The sequence below is a fragment of the Ursus maritimus genome, unplaced genomic scaffold, assembly GCF_017311325.1.
Source record: "Ursus maritimus isolate PB19 unplaced genomic scaffold, ASM1731132v1 scaffold_10, whole genome shotgun sequence".
NCBI lineage: Eukaryota > Metazoa > Chordata > Mammalia > Carnivora > Ursidae > Ursus > Ursus maritimus.
The window spans coordinates 1,318,661-1,336,543 of NW_024423344.1; the positions used below are offsets into that span (position 1 = coordinate 1,318,661).

Sequence of the window (17,883 nt, forward strand, 5' to 3'; positions counted from 1 at the left end):
AAGGCCCTGAATCGCCAAGAAATTGTTGAAAAGGAAAAACAAAGCTGGGGGCATCACGTTGCCAGATTTCAAGCTATACTACAAAGCTGTGATCACCAAGACAGCATGGTACTGGCACAAAAACAGACACATAGACCAATGGAACAGAATAGAGAACCCAGAAATGGAACCTCGGCTCTTTGGGCAACTAATGTTTGACAAAGCAGGAAAAAACATCCAGTGGAGAAAAAGACAGTCTCTTCAATAAATGGTGCTGGGAAAACTGGACAGCTACATGCAAAAGAATGAAACGTGACCACTGTTTCACACCATACACAAAGATAAACTCCATGTGGATGAAAGACCTTGATGTGAGACAGGAATCCATCAAAGTCCTAGAGGAGAACATAGGCTGCAACCTCTACAGCATTGGCCACAGCAACTTCTTTCATGACACATCTCCAAAGGCAAGAGAAACAAAAGAAAAAATGAACTTGTGGGGCTTCATCAAGATAAAAAGCTTCTTCACCACCAAGGAAACAGTCAAAAAAACTAAGAGGCAGCCCATGGAATGGAAGAAGATATTTGCAAATGACACTACAGATAAAAGATTAGTATCCAAGATCTACAAAGAACTTCTCAAACTCAATACACGGGAAACAAATAATCAAATCAATAAGTGGGCAGAAGATATGAACAGACACTTTTCCAATGAAGACATACAAATGGCTAACAGACACATGAAAAAATGTTCAACATCATTAGCAATCAGGGAAATTCAAATCAAAACCACATCAAGATACCACCTTACACCAGTTAGAATGGCAAAAATCGACAAGGCAGGAAACAACAGATGTTGGAGAGGATGTGGAGAAAGGGAACCCTCTTACACTGTTGGTGGGATGCAAGTTGGTACAGCCACTTTGGAAAACAGTGTGGAGGTCCCTTAAAAAGTTAAAAATTGAGCTACCCTATGACCTAGCCATTGCACTACTGGGTATTTACCCCAAAGATACAGACGTAGTGAAGAGAAGGGCCATATGCACCCCAATGTTCATAGCAGCATTGTCTGCAATAGCTAAATTGTGGAAGGAGCCAAGATGCCCTTCAACAGATGACTGGATTAAGAAGATGTGGTCCATATATACAATGGAATATTACTCAGCCATCAAAAAGAATGATTTCACAACATTTGCAACAACCTGGACGGGACTGGAGGAGATAATGCTAAGTGAAATAAGTCAAGCAGAGAAAGACAATTATCTAATGGTTTCACTCATTTATGGAACATAGGCAATAGGAAGATTGGTAGGAGAAGAAAGGGAAGAATGAAGAGGGGGTAAACAGAAGGGGGAATGAAACATGAGAGAATGTGGACTCTGGGAAACAAACTGACGGCTTCAAACGGGAGGGGGTTGGGGATTGGGTTAGGCCAGTGATGGGTATTAAGGAGGGTACATATTGCATGGTGCACTGGGTGTTATACGCAAGTAATGAATCATGGAACATTACATCAAATACTAGGGGTGTACTGTATGGTGTCTAACATAACATAGTAAAAAATTATTATAAAAAAAATACCTACCAAAAACAAAACAAAAAAACCATCCTAGGGTGTGAAGTTGTAACCTTCATTGGGCTTCTGATTTGCATTTCTCTAATGACTAGTAATGTTGAATATCTTTTCATGTGTTCTTTGGCCATTTGTATATCTTCTTTGAATAAATGTCTATTCAAGCCCTTTGTGGGATTAATTTTTATAACTAGAATCTACTCCCTGCCAGAGTTTTATATTAGTAATTAACTAATGGAATATTTTGGGGATGTCTTACATATTTAAATTATATGCCAATGCTATTATTAAGAATTCTATTTAAAATCTTTTTGAAAAGGTATCCTGAGCAAGAAGGAGAGAAACAAAAACAAAAGCAAAGAGCTACAAATCCCAAAAGATAGAATATAAAATTATTTTAAGTTTTAAGTAACTATTTTCTGGATGTAACATTGAAAAAGAAATAATTCTTCTCTTATAAATAGATAGAAGACCAAATTACTAGGTTACATTCTCCAAGTTGCCACTCTGTCTCCATCAAATGGCAGCAACTAAGTACAGATGCACCAGAACCTCTGCAGGCTCCAGCCCAGGTGCAGTCTTTGTTCCACAATGAGCGACTCCTTGTCTATGGATTTATTCCTCATTGTACACAGGTAAGGAATCGCACAAGTTGTTTTACTATGGGAAGAGTAATGTCTGTTGCCAACAATTTTCTTTTTCTTTTCTTTCTCTTTTCTTCCCTCTCCCCCTTCAAATCAAAATATGCTGGCAAATTTTCTCCTTCTAGAGACCTAATAGGTAGTTAACTAGGGATACTGGGCAGCCTTTTTATTTCCATTAATAGAAAAGAGAAAATCACAGTGAAACTAACTAAGAAACTATGGAGTGAAAAAGCTAATAAGGAATTCCACCCCCCCCCATTTCAGGCAACTCTATGTGCATTGATTCAAGAGAAAGAATTTTCTACGGTAGTATCAACTACTGAACTTCAGAAGACAACTGGAACTGTAAGATTCAAAACTTTAACTATGAAGTCACTCTTTAAAGTTGTAGTATTTTTATATTTTCATATCTAATGCTCCATGTACTTCCTTTATTGTTCTTGTTTTTGTTTTGACACTTCAGTACACAATATAATATGGAGGATTGTTATCTGTACGAATGAGGACACTTTCATTCAGTTTCGGATGCAGCACTTCTTCTGGGGTTCCTGAGTTTAGGGGTATCCATATGGGCATCAGTGGATATGACTAACTGCAATTAAATTTGGTATTTTTTACGTGAACATTTTCTAGGGAGGTTCTCAAAGTTGTTTGTGACATGATAAAAATTAAGTGCTACAGATCAACCTATGTTTTTTTGAAATACTAAGTATAACAGTACTGGACTAAGAGTAAACATATATTGAAAATGTCTTGGTTTTTTCTACTTTTGGATTAAAAGCAACTGAATTATCACCAGAAAGTTTGTAGTATTTGCATTAGTACTTAATCTATTAGAGTCAGACTGGAAAATCCCTAACCTATCTCTACTATATATATGTAGCTTGCTATTCATAGGAGTATTTGCATGGCCAGATAAACGGTTTCCCAGACATTGCAGATTTCTTTAAAATAAAATATGACTTACTTTTTGGCCCTGAATCAATAATTACAACTTATTATTTGCCAGTGATATATGTATAGAACTTAAGGGAATCTCCATATTGTTCTAAAAATTGAATCTAAGGGGGGGAATTAATAAGTAAAAGGATTTTACCTGGGAAAAGGTCATTTTCCATAAAATCGCAGTTTTTATAGTTGTACTTCCTCTGTGAATTGTGGCCTTATTGATAACAAAATTACAAGAGTTGGAGTTATCATTGTAAGCAGACATTGCTATTAAAATCAGTTGTGTTTCTTAGTCATTGGAGAGGACGGGGGCAGTCCTTCACCTTGCACTTCCCAGGGCACCTTTGCCGCCCCTGCTCTTCAGAGTGGAGGTCACATTTACAGTTAGGCATCACAACACTAAGCTGTCCCTTCCTACAGTAGAAGAACAGTTTAAAAATTTTGAAATAGGGGCACCTGGGTGGCTCAGTCGTTAAGCGTCTGCCTTCAGCTCAGGTCATGATCCCAACGTTCTGGGATCGAGCCCCGCATCGGGCTCCCTGCTCAGCTGGAAGCCTGCTTCTCCCTCTCCCACTCCCTCTGCTTGTGTTCCTTCTCTCGCTGCCTCTCTCTCTCTCTCAAATAAATAAATAAAATATTTTTAAAACAATTTTTTTGAAATGAATTGGCAAAATACTCTTTTATAGAAAAGGCAAAACTGTAGGCATAGAAAACAGATGAGTGTGTGTCAGGGGCTGGAGGTGACAGCAAGGGGCATGAGGAGTGCCCTTTTGAAAGTGAAGGAACTGTTATTTTGTCTTTATTTCCGTGGTGGTCACACAACTGTATACATTTGTTACAACTCATCGAGCTGTACACTTAAAAGGGTGAATTTTATTGTATGTACTATTATACTTCATTTTTAAAGTGGTTTTCTAAGACTTTAATTAGAAGCCATTTGAATCTTTTTTCCCCTTTGCTGCTTAAACACAGATGATCCACAAGCTGACAGCACGAGCTCTGATCCGAGATTATGAAGATGGCATTCTCCACGAAAATGAAACAAATCATGAGGTTTGCTTTTTTCATTGTTCTTCATCCTTCTTAAATTGATTTATCCATGGAAATGTAAAGTGAGGTTAGCTGGATGGAGAAACATGTGGTATGGGGGCATTCATCATTGTACCTGTATTTTCTGCACCTGGGGTGCAAGGTGCTCAGTAAATGTTTGTTGAATGAATTAATGAAAGAACAGATGTCATTTGTTTCCTAAGAATTTTATGATCATTTTACTCATCAGGAAGAGTCCAGAGGAGGGCTCAAAGAACGTTCGCTGAGTGCGTCATAAATATCACCCCAGATCTCATACACTGTAGGCGTTGGTATTCTTGGTATTCTCATCTTAGTGATGAAGCAGCCCAGGTGCAGGACAGGTGGGTGACCAGCCTAAAGACACACAGTGGAGCCAAAGCCCACCCTGCTCCTTTTTCACTGACCTGATGAGGCCTCTGGCAGGGGGTCCCATTCAGCCAGCCCACCTGATGGCCTGGTCCCTCTGTAGCTGTGAATTTACATGAGCTTAGGAGCAGTGGTGCTCAGTGCCATCCCAGAAAGAAGGAACGAGAGTGCCTCCCCTTGCTGTTAATGCAGTCACAGCAGGTGATAGATGGCCTTGTGTTTTCACTGTACTCCTTTGCTGCCCTTGGATTAACAGCCTTGTGTTCTGTTTTACTTAAGGACTTTTTTTTTTTTTTAGATTTTATTTAATTATTTGAGAGAGAGAGTGAGAGAGAGAGATCACAAGTAGGGGGAAGGGTAGGGGAGAAGCAGACTCCCCACTGAGCAGGGAGCCCAATGTGAGACTCAATCTGAGGACCCTGGGACCATAACCTGAGCCAAAGCCAAGAGACTTAACCAACTGAGCCACCCTACTTAAGGCCTTTTAATCTCTGGGGGCAACTGACGAGCCCTGCCACCAGATGGTTTTGAACAGGTCATTCCACATCACCACACTTTGGATTCCCCATCTTTTAAATGGGAGGCACGGACTGTCTATACAATTATGCAGAAACTCACCACACTTGAGAGTGAGAGTTCTTTGTAGCCATAAAGAACTATATGAATATTTTTTTCTATGACTTAGCCAGTCACTTGATCCTATTTTTCAGAGAATGTTTTCACCTACTGTAGACATTTAGACAGGGCTATTGACTCAATTTAATTTGAAATACTAATTATAAAATGGTTTATTTTATAGAAAAACACATTTGTTGATTATTTAATACTTGTTTTATTGGTCCTACGTAGCTAAACAGTGAAAAATAAAATATGACGTGACTTCGTTTGTTTGATTCTATTTTAGATGAAGAAGCAAATCTTAAAATCTCTGATTATTAAACTCAGTAAAGAAAACTCTCTCATAACACAATTTACAAGCTTTGTGGCAGTTGAGAAAAGGGTATGTATTGTTAATTCATGGTTATTTAATTTGTATTTACATATTAAGAAAATTACTCTTGCTCTGACTGTTACCAACAATATCCACATTCATGGCTTGTGAAGAGCAGGGAGGGGAGAGGCAGGGAGGACCATCAAACCAGGGCCTCACATTCATGAAGGGCTCATTGTAATCTCTCTAAATGTTATATTTTTAATGTTATAAATTATTACTTAGTTATATGTGTATTTCGGAGACACACTATAATTTTATTATGTTTTGGCATTTCTCATCTTTTATTAATTAATGCAAAACCCTCAAAAAAATAGAAAGGGCTTGAGCTTCCCTTACCCTGTGAGAGGCCCTTTCTCTTTCATAAGTTTAAGAGGAAAACCCACAGAAGGCACTTACCACAGCTCCCACACCCAGCTCAATAAAGAGGAAAGCCACTCAACTGAGCATACTTGTCTTTTTAGACTCTTTCTCCATCCCTTGTGGCCCAGGACAAACAATCTAATCTGACACCCATGCATATTTCAAACCAAGGATTCACCAGGCTTTAGAATGTATAGTAATCATTTAATTTGATAATGTCTGTTTTGTTTCTACCTAATTGTGATTCAATATAGGATGGTAAGGAGCCACCTTCTCCTAATATTCCAAATATTTTGGAACTTATTGCCGAAGAAGATGTAGATTTTCTGCCATACATCAGCTGGCAGGAGGAGCAACCAGATACCAGTGTGGCACAGGTAAATGTTAATTACCAAATAAATTAATACTGTGTTTTCGTATGATTGTGAGGAGAACCTTTGCTTAAAATAGCACCCTTATTGCTTGTATATGCAGAAATTATTGTCTCCCTCAAAATGGAAAATATTTGCACATTTATAAAAAAGCTATTACATGACTGAGAAAGGCGCCTTACTTAAATGTAGCTGTAAAGTACCGAAGGGAAACAACTCTGATTTGGCTTCATTCATAGACAAACTGTCATAAAAGAAACTAAAGTCACTTACTCTAAGTAATTAATAGGTTCATCACAAAAGTAATGATAAAAGTCCTATCTGATAATCTAAATTCACCACTAATAATTCTTAAAATTTATAGTGCTTTATACTGTGGCCTTTGTAGCCAGAAATAGAATTAAAAATGTGACTCCCATAGAAATTGGAAGGCATATTCAAAACCAAAGGAACAAAACAGTGCTAATAAGACCCTTAGGTATCTGGGTTAGCAGAATAAAATTGCCAAAATTTAGGAATTTAGAATCTAAGGAAAAAATTTGAGAAGAATTTGGGGGAAAATACAATATATGCAAAATTCATTTTCTTTGATCCATTTTGAAGTTATTGTGTCAATTAAGAATATAAAAACACGTTAGATATCATTTGCTTACTTAATCATGATCTGAGATGGTAAATAGCAATGCAGCAACAACAAAACAAAACCATAAATGTTTTCTCAAATCCTTCATACAGAATTTTTGTTTTGTTTTATCTTGCAATTGTCTTTAAAGAAAGGAGAGAGGAATAATAACTTCTGAAAATCCTGTTTCCACCCTTTTTCTGAGTTCACTTCTCTGGTCACATAGGTCCTACCAGAGAGAAGAGAAATCGTAGCCACCACAGAACCAGATAGGCAGTGGCAGGGCTGGGGAAATGACTGTGTCCCAACTAGCAGATAAAGAGGTAGGCAGCCTTTGGTGCACCTCCCCTGTTGTTGCAAGCCCCTCCTCCTTTGGCTGAAGCAAATTCCAGGGGACTTAAAGAGCTGCACCTTTATGCCCCCTTTACTCCCCCTGCTTATTTTTTGCTCTTCCCCTTTTGGGAGGCAGACATTGAAGACTAGGACATTCAAAAACAACTGCTATATGGGGATAATTAAAAAGTAACTGCCCATACCCAAGGAAAGGCTCAGAAAAGACTTAAGAAGACATTAAGTTTATACTTCAGGCTGATACTCAGCACAGAGGCAGCCTACAACAATTAAGTAAGAAAAAAGAATAATAAAAATACAACAAACACTGGGGAAGGGAGAGAATCTCATATCCAAATTTACCTCATTTATTAGATTCAAATATTCAGTGTTCAAGGGGAAAAAATCACAAGACATACAAAGAAACAGGAAAGTATGGACCAAACAAAGAAAAAAATGAAACAACGGGAACTATCCCTGAAAAAGACAAAATGGCAGATATATTAGACAAAGACTTTAAAACAGTGATCTTAAGGTGCTCAGAGAACTAAAGGAAGATGTGGAGAAAGTCAAGAAAATGATGAATGAAGGAAATATCAATAAAGAGACAGAAGACTTAAAAAGAAACCAAAAAGAAATTCTGGAGCTAAGAAGTACAATACCTGAAATGAAAAATTCACTAGAGGGATTCAAAGGCAGAAGGGATTTGCGCAGGCAGAAGAAAGAAGCAGTGAAATTGAAGATAGGGCAGTGGAAGACTTAATATTATTTAAGTGTCAGTATTACTCAAAGCAATCTATAGATTCAATGCAATCTCTATCAAAAGCTCAGCAATGTTGTTGCAGAAATAGAAAAATCCACCCTGGAATTCGTATAGAATCTGAAGGTACTCCAAATAGCCAAAACAATCTTGAAAAAGAACAAAACTGGAGGACTCACACTTACTGAATTCAAAATTTATTCCAATGGTACAATAATCAAAGCAGTGTGATCCTGGTGTAAAGACAGACTTGTATAGACCAATGGCATAGAATAGAAAGCCCAGAAATAAACCCTTGCATATGTGGTCAAGTGATTTTTTTAAAAAAGATTTTATTTATTTATTTGACAGAGAGAGAGAGAGAATGCGAGCACAAGCAGGCAGAGTAGCAGGCAGAGGGAGAGAAAGAAGCAGGCTCCCCGCTGAGCAAGGAGCCCAATGTGGGGCTCAATCCCAGGACCCTGGGATCATTACCTGAGCCGAAGGCAGTGGCTTAACCAACTGAGCCACCCAGGCGCCCCTGGTCAAGTGATTTTTGACAAAGGTACCAAGACCATTCACTGGGGAAACCACAGAGATCCACGTGCAAAAGAATGACGTTGGACTCTTACCTAATATATATACAGAAATTAACTCAAAATGGATCTATGACCTATATATAAGGCCTAAAACAATACAACTCCTAGAAGAAACATAGGACAAATCTTCACCCATTGGATTTAACAATGATCTCTGAGGACATGATACCAAAGGCACAAGCAACAAAAGAAAAAAAATAGAGAAATTAGACTTTGTGAAAATTAAAAAACATTTTGTACTTCAAAAGACACTATGCACAGAATAAAAAGATAACCCACAGAATGGCAGAAAATATTTGAAAGTGATATACCTGATAAGAGATTAATATCCAGAATATATAGAACTCCTAAAACTCAACAACAACAAAACAAACAACCCAATTCAAAAATAGGACAGAGGCACCTGGGTGGCTCAGTCAGTTGGGCGTCTGACTCTTGGTTTTGGCTCAGGTCACGATCTCATGGATTGTGAAATCAAACCCTACGTCAGGCTCCACGTTCAGCAGGGAGGCTGCTTGAAGATTCTTTCCCTCTGCCCCTCCCCCTCTCTCTTTGCCTCTCTCAAATGAATAAATAAATCTTTAAAAACATTTTTTAAAATGGGGCAAAGGACTTGAATAGACATTTCTACAAAGAAGATATATGAATGGTCAGTAAGCACATGAAAAGATGCTCAATAGCAATACAGGCCTTCCTCAAGAAGCAAGAAAAGTCTCAAATACACAGTCTAACCTTACACCTAAGGGAGCTGGGAAAAGAACAGAAAACAAAGCCTAACTCCAACTGGAGAAGGGAAATGATAAAGATAGAACAGAAATAAATGGTATAGAAAATTTAAAAACCCAGATCAATGAAACCAGGAGCTGGTTCTTTGAGAGAATTAAAAACATTGATAAACCCTAGCCAGACTTATCAAAAAGAAAAGAGAAAGGACCCAAATAAATAAAATAATGAATGAAAAAGGACAGATCACAACCAACACCACAGAAATACAGACAATTGTAAGAGAATATTATGAGCAATTATATGCCAACAAATTAGGCAATCTGGAAGAAATGGATAAATTCCCAGAAACATATAAACTACAAAATCTGAAACAGGAAGAAATAGAAAATCTGAACAGACTCAAAACTGGCAAAGAAATTGAATCAGTAATCAAAAATCTCCCAAAAAACAAGGGTCCAGGGCCAGATGGCTTCCCAGGGGAATTCTACCAAACATTTATTTTTTTTAAGTATTTTATTTATTTATTTGAGAGAGATAGAAAGAGGGAGAGAGGGACATAGTACCAGAAGTCCTAGCCTCAGCAATCAGACAACAAAAAGAAACAGGCATCCCAATCAGCAAGGAAGAAATCAGACTTTCACTTTTCACAGACAACATGATACTCTATGTAGAAAACCCGAAAGACTCTACCAAAAAATTGCTAGAACTCATACAGGAATTCAGCAAAGCTGCAGGATATAAAGTCAACACACAGAAGTCTGTTGCATTTCCATACACTAATAATGAAGTAGCAGAAAGAGAAATCAAGGAATCAATTCCATTTACAATTACACCAAAAACCATAAGACACCTGGGAATAAACCTAACCAAAGAGGTAAAAGATCTGTACTCCAGAAACTATAGAACACTAATGAAACAAATTGAGGAAGACACAAAGAAATGGAAAAAAAAAAACGTTCCACACTCATGGATTGAAACAAATATTGTTAAAATGTCTATACTACCCAAAGCAATCTACATATTCAAGGCAGTCCCTATGAAACTACCACCAATGGAGGTGGATGGGGGGATGGAGTAACTGGGTGATGGGCCTTAAGGAGGGCCCTTGATATAATGAGCACTGGGTGTTGTATGAAACTGATGAATCACTAAATTATCTCTGAAACTGATAGTACACTATATGTTAATTAAATTGAATTAAAAAAAGAAAACTACCAGGGCGCCTGGGTGGCACAGCGGTTAAGCGTCTGTCTTCGGCTCAGGGCGTGATCCCGGCGTTCTGGGATCGAGCCCCACATCAGGCTCCTCCGCTATGAGCCTGCTTCTTCCTCTCCCACTCCCCCTGCTTGTGTTCCCTCTCTCGCTGGCTGTCTGTGTCTCTTCAAAAAAATAAATAAAATCTTAAAAAAAAAAAAAAGAAAAAAAGAAAACCCAATAAAATAATGAACAGATTTGAACAGACGCTTTACCAAAGAAGATATACAGATGGCAAGCAAGCATATGAAAAAATGCTGAACATCACCAGTCACATAAGAATATGCAAATTGGAACCACAATGAGATACCTTTACATACCCACGAGAATGGCTTTAAAGGGGCTGACAGTACTAGATGTGGCGAGGATGTGGAACAACTGTAACTCTCATGCACTGCTCGTGTAAGTATAAAATGGCACAACCATTTTAAAAACTCTTTGACAGTTTCTTAAAAAATAAAACATACATCTACCATTTAACCCAGCCAATGAAATGAAGGTGTATAGTCAAAGATTTCTGCATGAGTACTCATTGTGGCTTTATTTGTAGTAGCCAGAAGTTGGAAACAACCATCAGGACATGACTGAATAAACAAACTGTGATATAGCCATATCATGGAGTACTACTCAGCAATAAAAAGGAATTAGCTATTGATACATGCAAACACATGGATGAATGTCAGGACAGTTATGCTGAGTAAAAGAAGTCAAAGAAGAATAGAAATTGTATGATTCCATTGATACAAAATACATGTAAACCAATCCGAAGTTATTGAAAGCAAATAGTGGTTGCCTGGGAACAGTGAGGGGAGGAATGAGATGGATTGCAGAAGGGCACAAGAAGATCTTGGGAGAGATGGTTATGTTCATTCTCTTCATGTGATAATGGCTTCATGATGTCTACTTATGTCAGAACTCACCAAATTATACACTTTATTATTTTTTTAAGTAAACTCTACCCCCAGTGTGGGGCTCCAACTTACAAACCTGAGATCAGGAGTCACATGCTGTACTGACACATGCACTTTAAAAATGCAGTTTATTGTACAACAATTATACCTAAGTAAATCTATTCTGAAAATTTTAATTAGCTCTAACCAAATTGCCCTCTTTGTACATTATATCAGCTCACACTCCCATCACTAGCATGAGAGAGGCTGTTACTCTGTCCCTCTTTAACCCAGTGTATCATTCAAATGTTTGATCTTTGCAAATCGGACAGGTGAGAAATGTATTAGTGGTATTTTAATTTTCATTTCTTTTTGAATGAAGATGACTGTGTTTTCATATTCATAAGAGCTCTAGATATCTTCTTTTCTATGTGTTATCTATTACTTTTTTTACCTTTGTTATTGTGATGTTAGTCATTTTCTTTTTTTTTAAGATTTTATTTATTTGACTGAGAGAGAGAGAGCACAAGCAGGGAGAGTGGCAGGGAGAGGGAGAGGGAGAAGCAGGCTTCCCCGCATGTAGGGAGCCTGATGTGGGGCTCAATCCCAGGACCTGGATCATGACCTGAGCCGAAGGCAGTCACTTAACCAACTGAGCTTCCCAGGCACCCCTTGTCATTTTCTTATTTATTTCAGGAAAAGTACATATTAGGGAAATTATCCATTTGTAATTTGAGTTGCACAGATTTGTGTCCCAGTTTACCACTTGTATTTTAATGCTGTTCATCATCTTTTTGTCATGCAATTTCTTAATGCAGTCAAATTTTTGGATCTTTGGGTTTCTTGTTTTTGTTTTATACTGTTTTGTTTATCATGCTTAGAAATACCTTTCCTATTCAGAGACTATGCTTCCTAAAAGTTTCCTCTTATTTATTTTTTTAAAATAGTTTTATGGTTTCTTGTTTATATTTAATTTTTCAACCAATTAGAATCTATCCTGGTATAAGATAGGAAGCATGGAACTAACTTTATTCTTTTCCGGATAGCTACACACCTTTCCCCAACACCATTTATTGGATAGTTCTTTTTCCTCCCATTGACTTAAAATGTCATCTTTATCATCTACTAAATTCCCACGTGATTTAGGATCTATTGCTGGACCACCTATTCTGTTCCATTGATGTGTCTAATTCTTGTAATTTTATAAAATGCTTTAATATCTAATAGGTCTATCACTATTGCTTTTTTTCAGTTTACTTATCTAATTAAGAGAAATTTAACCAGAAAATATTGTTTTTAAATGTTATTTTCAAATATGTGTCTTGTCATATGTTCTTCAGTATAATTATTTAAATGTATACTGGAAATGACTGAGTTGGAAAAGGACTACTCTTTTTTTAAAATAGCTGATTTAAAAATAAATAAATACACAAATAAAATAAAATAGCTGATTTACATTGGTAAAATTATAGGCTAATTACTTTTTTTAAAGATTTTACTTTAAGTCATTTATATTCCCAACGTGGGGCTCAGATTTACAACTCCGAGATCAAGAGTCACATACTCTATGCATTGAGCCAGCCAGGTGCTGCCAGGCTAATTATTTCCAAAATATCTCAAAGACTTGTAATTCATATAAAACTGGATTTTATTTACTTGAAACTTTTTAAGAAAGACTTTACATTAAAATAATAGTAGTAACATAGCATCCTTAATTCCTTTTTGTTTTACATGTTGTTCCAAGTCTTTGTAAATATACATTCATGTAGTTCCTTTATTATTTTTTAAAGATTTTATTTATTATTTATTTGACAGAGGGAGAGAGAACACAAGCAGGGGGAGGGGCAGGCAGAGGGAAAGGGAGAAGCAGGCTGCCCACTGAGCAAGGAGCCCAATGCGGGACTCGATCCCAGGACACTGGGATCATGACCTGAGCCGAAAGCAGATGCTTAAGTGACTGAGCCGCCCAGGTATACCTCATATAGTTACTTTAAGGCTTTTGAAATTTTTTGTCAGTTGTCTCATTTCCTCAATATTGCTGTAAAGTAGAACAAAAGACTAGAATAATTTATTTCAAATTATCAGCTTATTTTAGGGCTAATTTACACACTATGATACGGCTAATTATAAAATCTTGGACAAGACACTTCTATGGTCCTGAGTTTCCTCTTGTATAAAATGAGGGGTATTGAAAGTTTCAACATGTTAAGAACAAAGAGAAACTAAGATCTTTGATGTATTTATTATTGCTATTGTCTCCAAATCTCAGATTTGTATCTATATAACAAGGACATTGTATTTAAATTATCTTGAATATCTTCTCTTTTCAATGTTCTAGGATAAGCAATTGCTTGTCTACTCAGAAGTCAACTCTAAGAAGTATGTTTGATTGTTCATTTTATTTTATGTTTTCCCTTACCTTGGACAGCCTCTTTCAGCATTCTTTGAATGGAATGAAGAACTGCAACAAGCACATTTGACTAACAGGAAGTTTAGATCATCTCAACTGCAAGATTCTGAAGATTCTGAAGATATTGGTTCCCAACTCTCAGAAAAACCTTTAACACTCAGTTTTGAATGTAGAGATGTGGAAAAGCCATTGGGTTTAAGTCGGATGGATTCATTTAAACGACCACTATGTAGAGATGCCCCTTTCCCAAAACTGGTTGGTTGCAGCATTTCTGCTGCTCCTGGTTCAGCCCATTTGGAAGATGAGCACTTAGATGGTTCTAGTTTCCTCCATCCTCCCCACTTACATTCTAAGAAGTTTGCTAGGAGTCTCAAACAGTTTGGTCCATTTAAGAATGACCAAGACCTTCAAGCTGACTATTTGGGTGACATTACCCCTGCGTCATGTACCCCTTTCAGACTGCCTTCCCCATGTTTTGGATCCTTTGCTATTCCTCCTCTTGCAGGTGCCTCATTTATCTCCAGAGAGGTTAATCTACCTGTAACTTATCAAGGCCGTAAGACCGACAATTCTGCGAGCATTTTCCCTGATTTGGACTCTCCCCTGCAGCCGAATATTCTTTTGCCTCCTCATAGAGTTAATTCTGCTGGTCCATCCAGAGGGTTTGACGTTCATTCCCTTTCTCGTTCTCCCTATTTACAAAACTCTCCAGTTCATTTCAGCACCAATTACAAGCCACCAACAGATCTGTTTGCTAACACTGAATTGGAGGGTTCTTTCTGTACAGATCTTTCTGCCGGAATTTCATTATCAGCTTCAAATGGTGGAAGTTTTTCTGAAACAGAAAGTAATGAAACACCAGGATTTATGGCAAGTTATTTTTTTCAAAAAGTGGCAAAATCTGATATAAGAGGAAGTGACTTTACTGCAAGCTTTCAGGCAAAAAGAGATGAACAGAGCTGGATGTATTTTGTGCCTTGGACTGAACTCTTCAGTCTACAAACTGAGGTATTAGTCTTATTTATCCTTAAGTCTATGGTTAATTAGCTTCATAGTTCAGAACAGAGCTGGTCATTGCAATGTTTACCAGTGCGTTACTGAGGTAAGTGACTGGTGGAAGAATGTAAATCAACACACTGCTTCCTTCATTGAGAAAATCTTTTCTTTTTATTATTATTTTATGTTAGTCACCATACAGTACATCATTATCATTGAGAAAATCTTGCTTTAAAAGTCATTGAACAATACAGTGTGCTTGATGATGGTATTTATCTATCTATTTTTAATTGGTAGGCCAGAATATCAAGCAAGATGAATGTTAATATTCCTCAGTTGAAAATTAGCATTCCTGAATGGGTCATATGGTAACACCTTGATTTCCTAGGTTCTAGAATAGATAGATGAATTACAATCATGTAAATTTCCCGTTGTGAAGTAAAGAACAAGTGTTGTAAGTATACTCTAATTGTTTTCACATATGATCTTGGGAATATTACTCAACATGTAAGACTGTGTTAGAGCTTATCATTCCATTTGTGAAGCTAATGGACACTCAATAAATATAGTTCCTGCACTGCTACCCAGTCTCACGCATGTAATTATGTGTTCTGATGTAAAGTAGTTTAGTGAAGTGGAAAAGCAACTTGATTTAGTGTGAGACAAAATTTGAGCTCAGTCCTACTTCTTTGTGATTTAAGGCAAGTCAGATAACCTTTCTGAGTCTTAGTTTCTTCACGCATAGGCTGGGGATAATAATAGTGTCTGCCTCCTAGAGTGGTTTTGAGGTTTAAACGAGATAATAACAGCTGCCCAATTTTTTTTTTTAACCTGAAAGAAGGTACATGAAAGCAGTGTTGGAAGCAGTATAGTAGATACTGCTATCTATGGGCCCTGGAGACAGACTGTTGGGGCTTAAATTGTGCCTCTGCTGCTTGTTAGCTGGGTGACTTTGAACAACTTGCTTAATTCTCTGTGCCTCAGTATTCTCATCTGAAAAGGGGTTCTCATTTGCAAAAGGTATAGTAATAGCCTCTCCACAAGAAGTGGCTAAAAAGATTAAAAAAAAAAAAACAACACCCAGCACCTAGAACTTGTTCAACACTAGTTAGCATATATCACTGCTGTTATTTTTCAAATTATTGCCGTAGAGTCTGTGCATCTGCCTATGATCTCATCCTCCTTTCTGCTACCTGTATTAGTTCCCCTGAGACCTGGAGTTGATCTACTTCAAGTGTCCAAGATCCCCATGTTCAGGTTTACAACTATCTCATATGTAAGAAACATCAGCCTTAAAAGTTAGCTAAGGTGGGCAGGGGACAGTGAGATAAATAAGGTAGTTTAAAGAGCATATTCACCATAACAATGTTATAGTTAGTAAAAAAAAAGTCATTTTCATATTTCAGACATCATAAAGGCATATTTTTAATGTTGATCAAAAGGAATGCTACTTAAAAGTTTAAGAAACATCAGTTCAAAGCATTACTAGAAGAAAAAAATACATAATACCATTTTTAAAAATCCTTACACATGAGCCTCTTTCCAGACCTTTTATAAGTGCCACCTGATACATAACATCCATAGTATTTTTGAGATTCCCAACAACAGTGTCACTAGTATATGAAGAACTTCGATTTTAAGAATAATAAAAGTAATAATAATAATTTTTGATAATAAAAATTTTAGAAATGTCTTAAACTGAGTTGACATAATTGGAAACATATTATTTATTAAGTTCTTTATGTGAATAAATTTCAATAATGTGGGTTAAATTTGTTTTTTATTTCATAGGATGGCTTCTGGAAACTTACGCCAGAACTGGGATTTATATTAAACCTTAATACAAATATTTTAAGCAGCTTTCTTGAACAAAAAGGCATTCAATCTCTGGGTAAGTCACCATTTTTCTATTAGTTAAATGGCATGCTCTTAATTGTAAATTTTGTTGTAAACTAGTGTACTAATATGATAATTATGTAAGTTACATAAGAGTGGAATTATATTTGTTAACCATCAAAGGAAACAGAGGACTAGTTTCTAGTCATATCTTTACCACTTATTAGGGTATTGCCTGTGCAAATTAATTAGCAAAAGTAGCAATAATTTCTATTTTAAAAATCCAAAATTTCAGTAACCTAACATAAAGATTATTTTTCTTGCCCATATCACAAATAGTGGTCAGTAGGAAATTCCACTCCAGGTTGTCATTTAGAGACCCCGCTCCTTCCATATTGTGGCTCCACCATTATCAAAAGTGTCTTTAAAATTACTCTGGTGAAAAGAAAAGAAGAAAATTGCTCTGGCATCACCTACCTGGTAGATAGGAGGAGAAAGAGAAAATGTGGCAGGATCTAGCCACAGAACTCCACCCAGACACAAGAAAGCTGGGAAATGTACTTTAGCTTTGTGTTAAGGAAGAGAAAACAGCATTTATGAGCATCTAGCCAGTCTCTGCCAGAGCAATTTCAACCTCTGTGGACCTTTTTCTTGTCATGATAATGAAGGGAATGGGTGAGCAAGTGGTTTAAAGGTCAAATGCTAGCCCTAGGTTAAGAGATTTTTTTTTTAAATAAAATAAACATTATTAAACAACTAGTCAGTATTCGTTGACAAGTCTAACTACCCTGCCATCTCTCAAAATGTCAGGGTTTTCATACTCCAGGCTTATTCCAGAGTTAGCAGATCTTTGTTTGACTTGCACTACACTAGAAAGAAATTTTAGCGAGAAGCCTGCTTCTCCATCTCTGTCTGCCTGCTGGTCCACCTGCTTGTGCTCTCTCTCTCTCAAATAAATAAATAAATAAATAAATAAATAAATAAATAAAATCTTTAAAAAAAAAAAAAGAAAGAATGGAAGCTAAAAGATAATGGAATATCTTTTTTTTTTATTTTTTTTATTATGTTAGTCACCATACAGTACATCCCCGGTTTCCGATATAAAGTTCGATGATTCATTAGTTGCGTATAACACCCAGTGCACCATGCAATACGTGCCCTCCTTACTACCCATC

At 36.9% G+C, this 17,883-nt stretch overlaps 1 protein-coding gene and 1 long non-coding RNA gene across 2 annotated transcripts in view; one reads left to right on the plus strand and one right to left on the minus strand.

Annotated features, from left to right (window-relative positions):
• Positions 1-17,883, plus strand: part of PARP4 (poly(ADP-ribose) polymerase family member 4) — a 127,280-nt gene that overhangs the window by 78,634 nt on the left and 30,763 nt on the right. Inside the window, exons 26-32 of the mRNA XM_008692105.2 lie at positions 2,017-2,187; positions 2,461-2,541; positions 4,117-4,197; positions 5,486-5,581; positions 6,190-6,312; positions 13,895-14,884; positions 16,664-16,763. Of these exons, the coding sequence (XP_008690327.2) occupies positions 2,017-2,187; positions 2,461-2,541; positions 4,117-4,197; positions 5,486-5,581; positions 6,190-6,312; positions 13,895-14,884; positions 16,664-16,763 (1,642 nt within the window). The remainder of the gene's footprint in view (positions 1-2,016; positions 2,188-2,460; positions 2,542-4,116; positions 4,198-5,485; positions 5,582-6,189; positions 6,313-13,894; positions 14,885-16,663; positions 16,764-17,883) is intronic.
• The window catches only part of LOC103664267, an 84,777-nt gene that overhangs the window by 33,329 nt on the left and 33,565 nt on the right, over positions 1-17,883 (minus strand). The gene's annotated exons all lie outside the window — the stretch shown is intronic.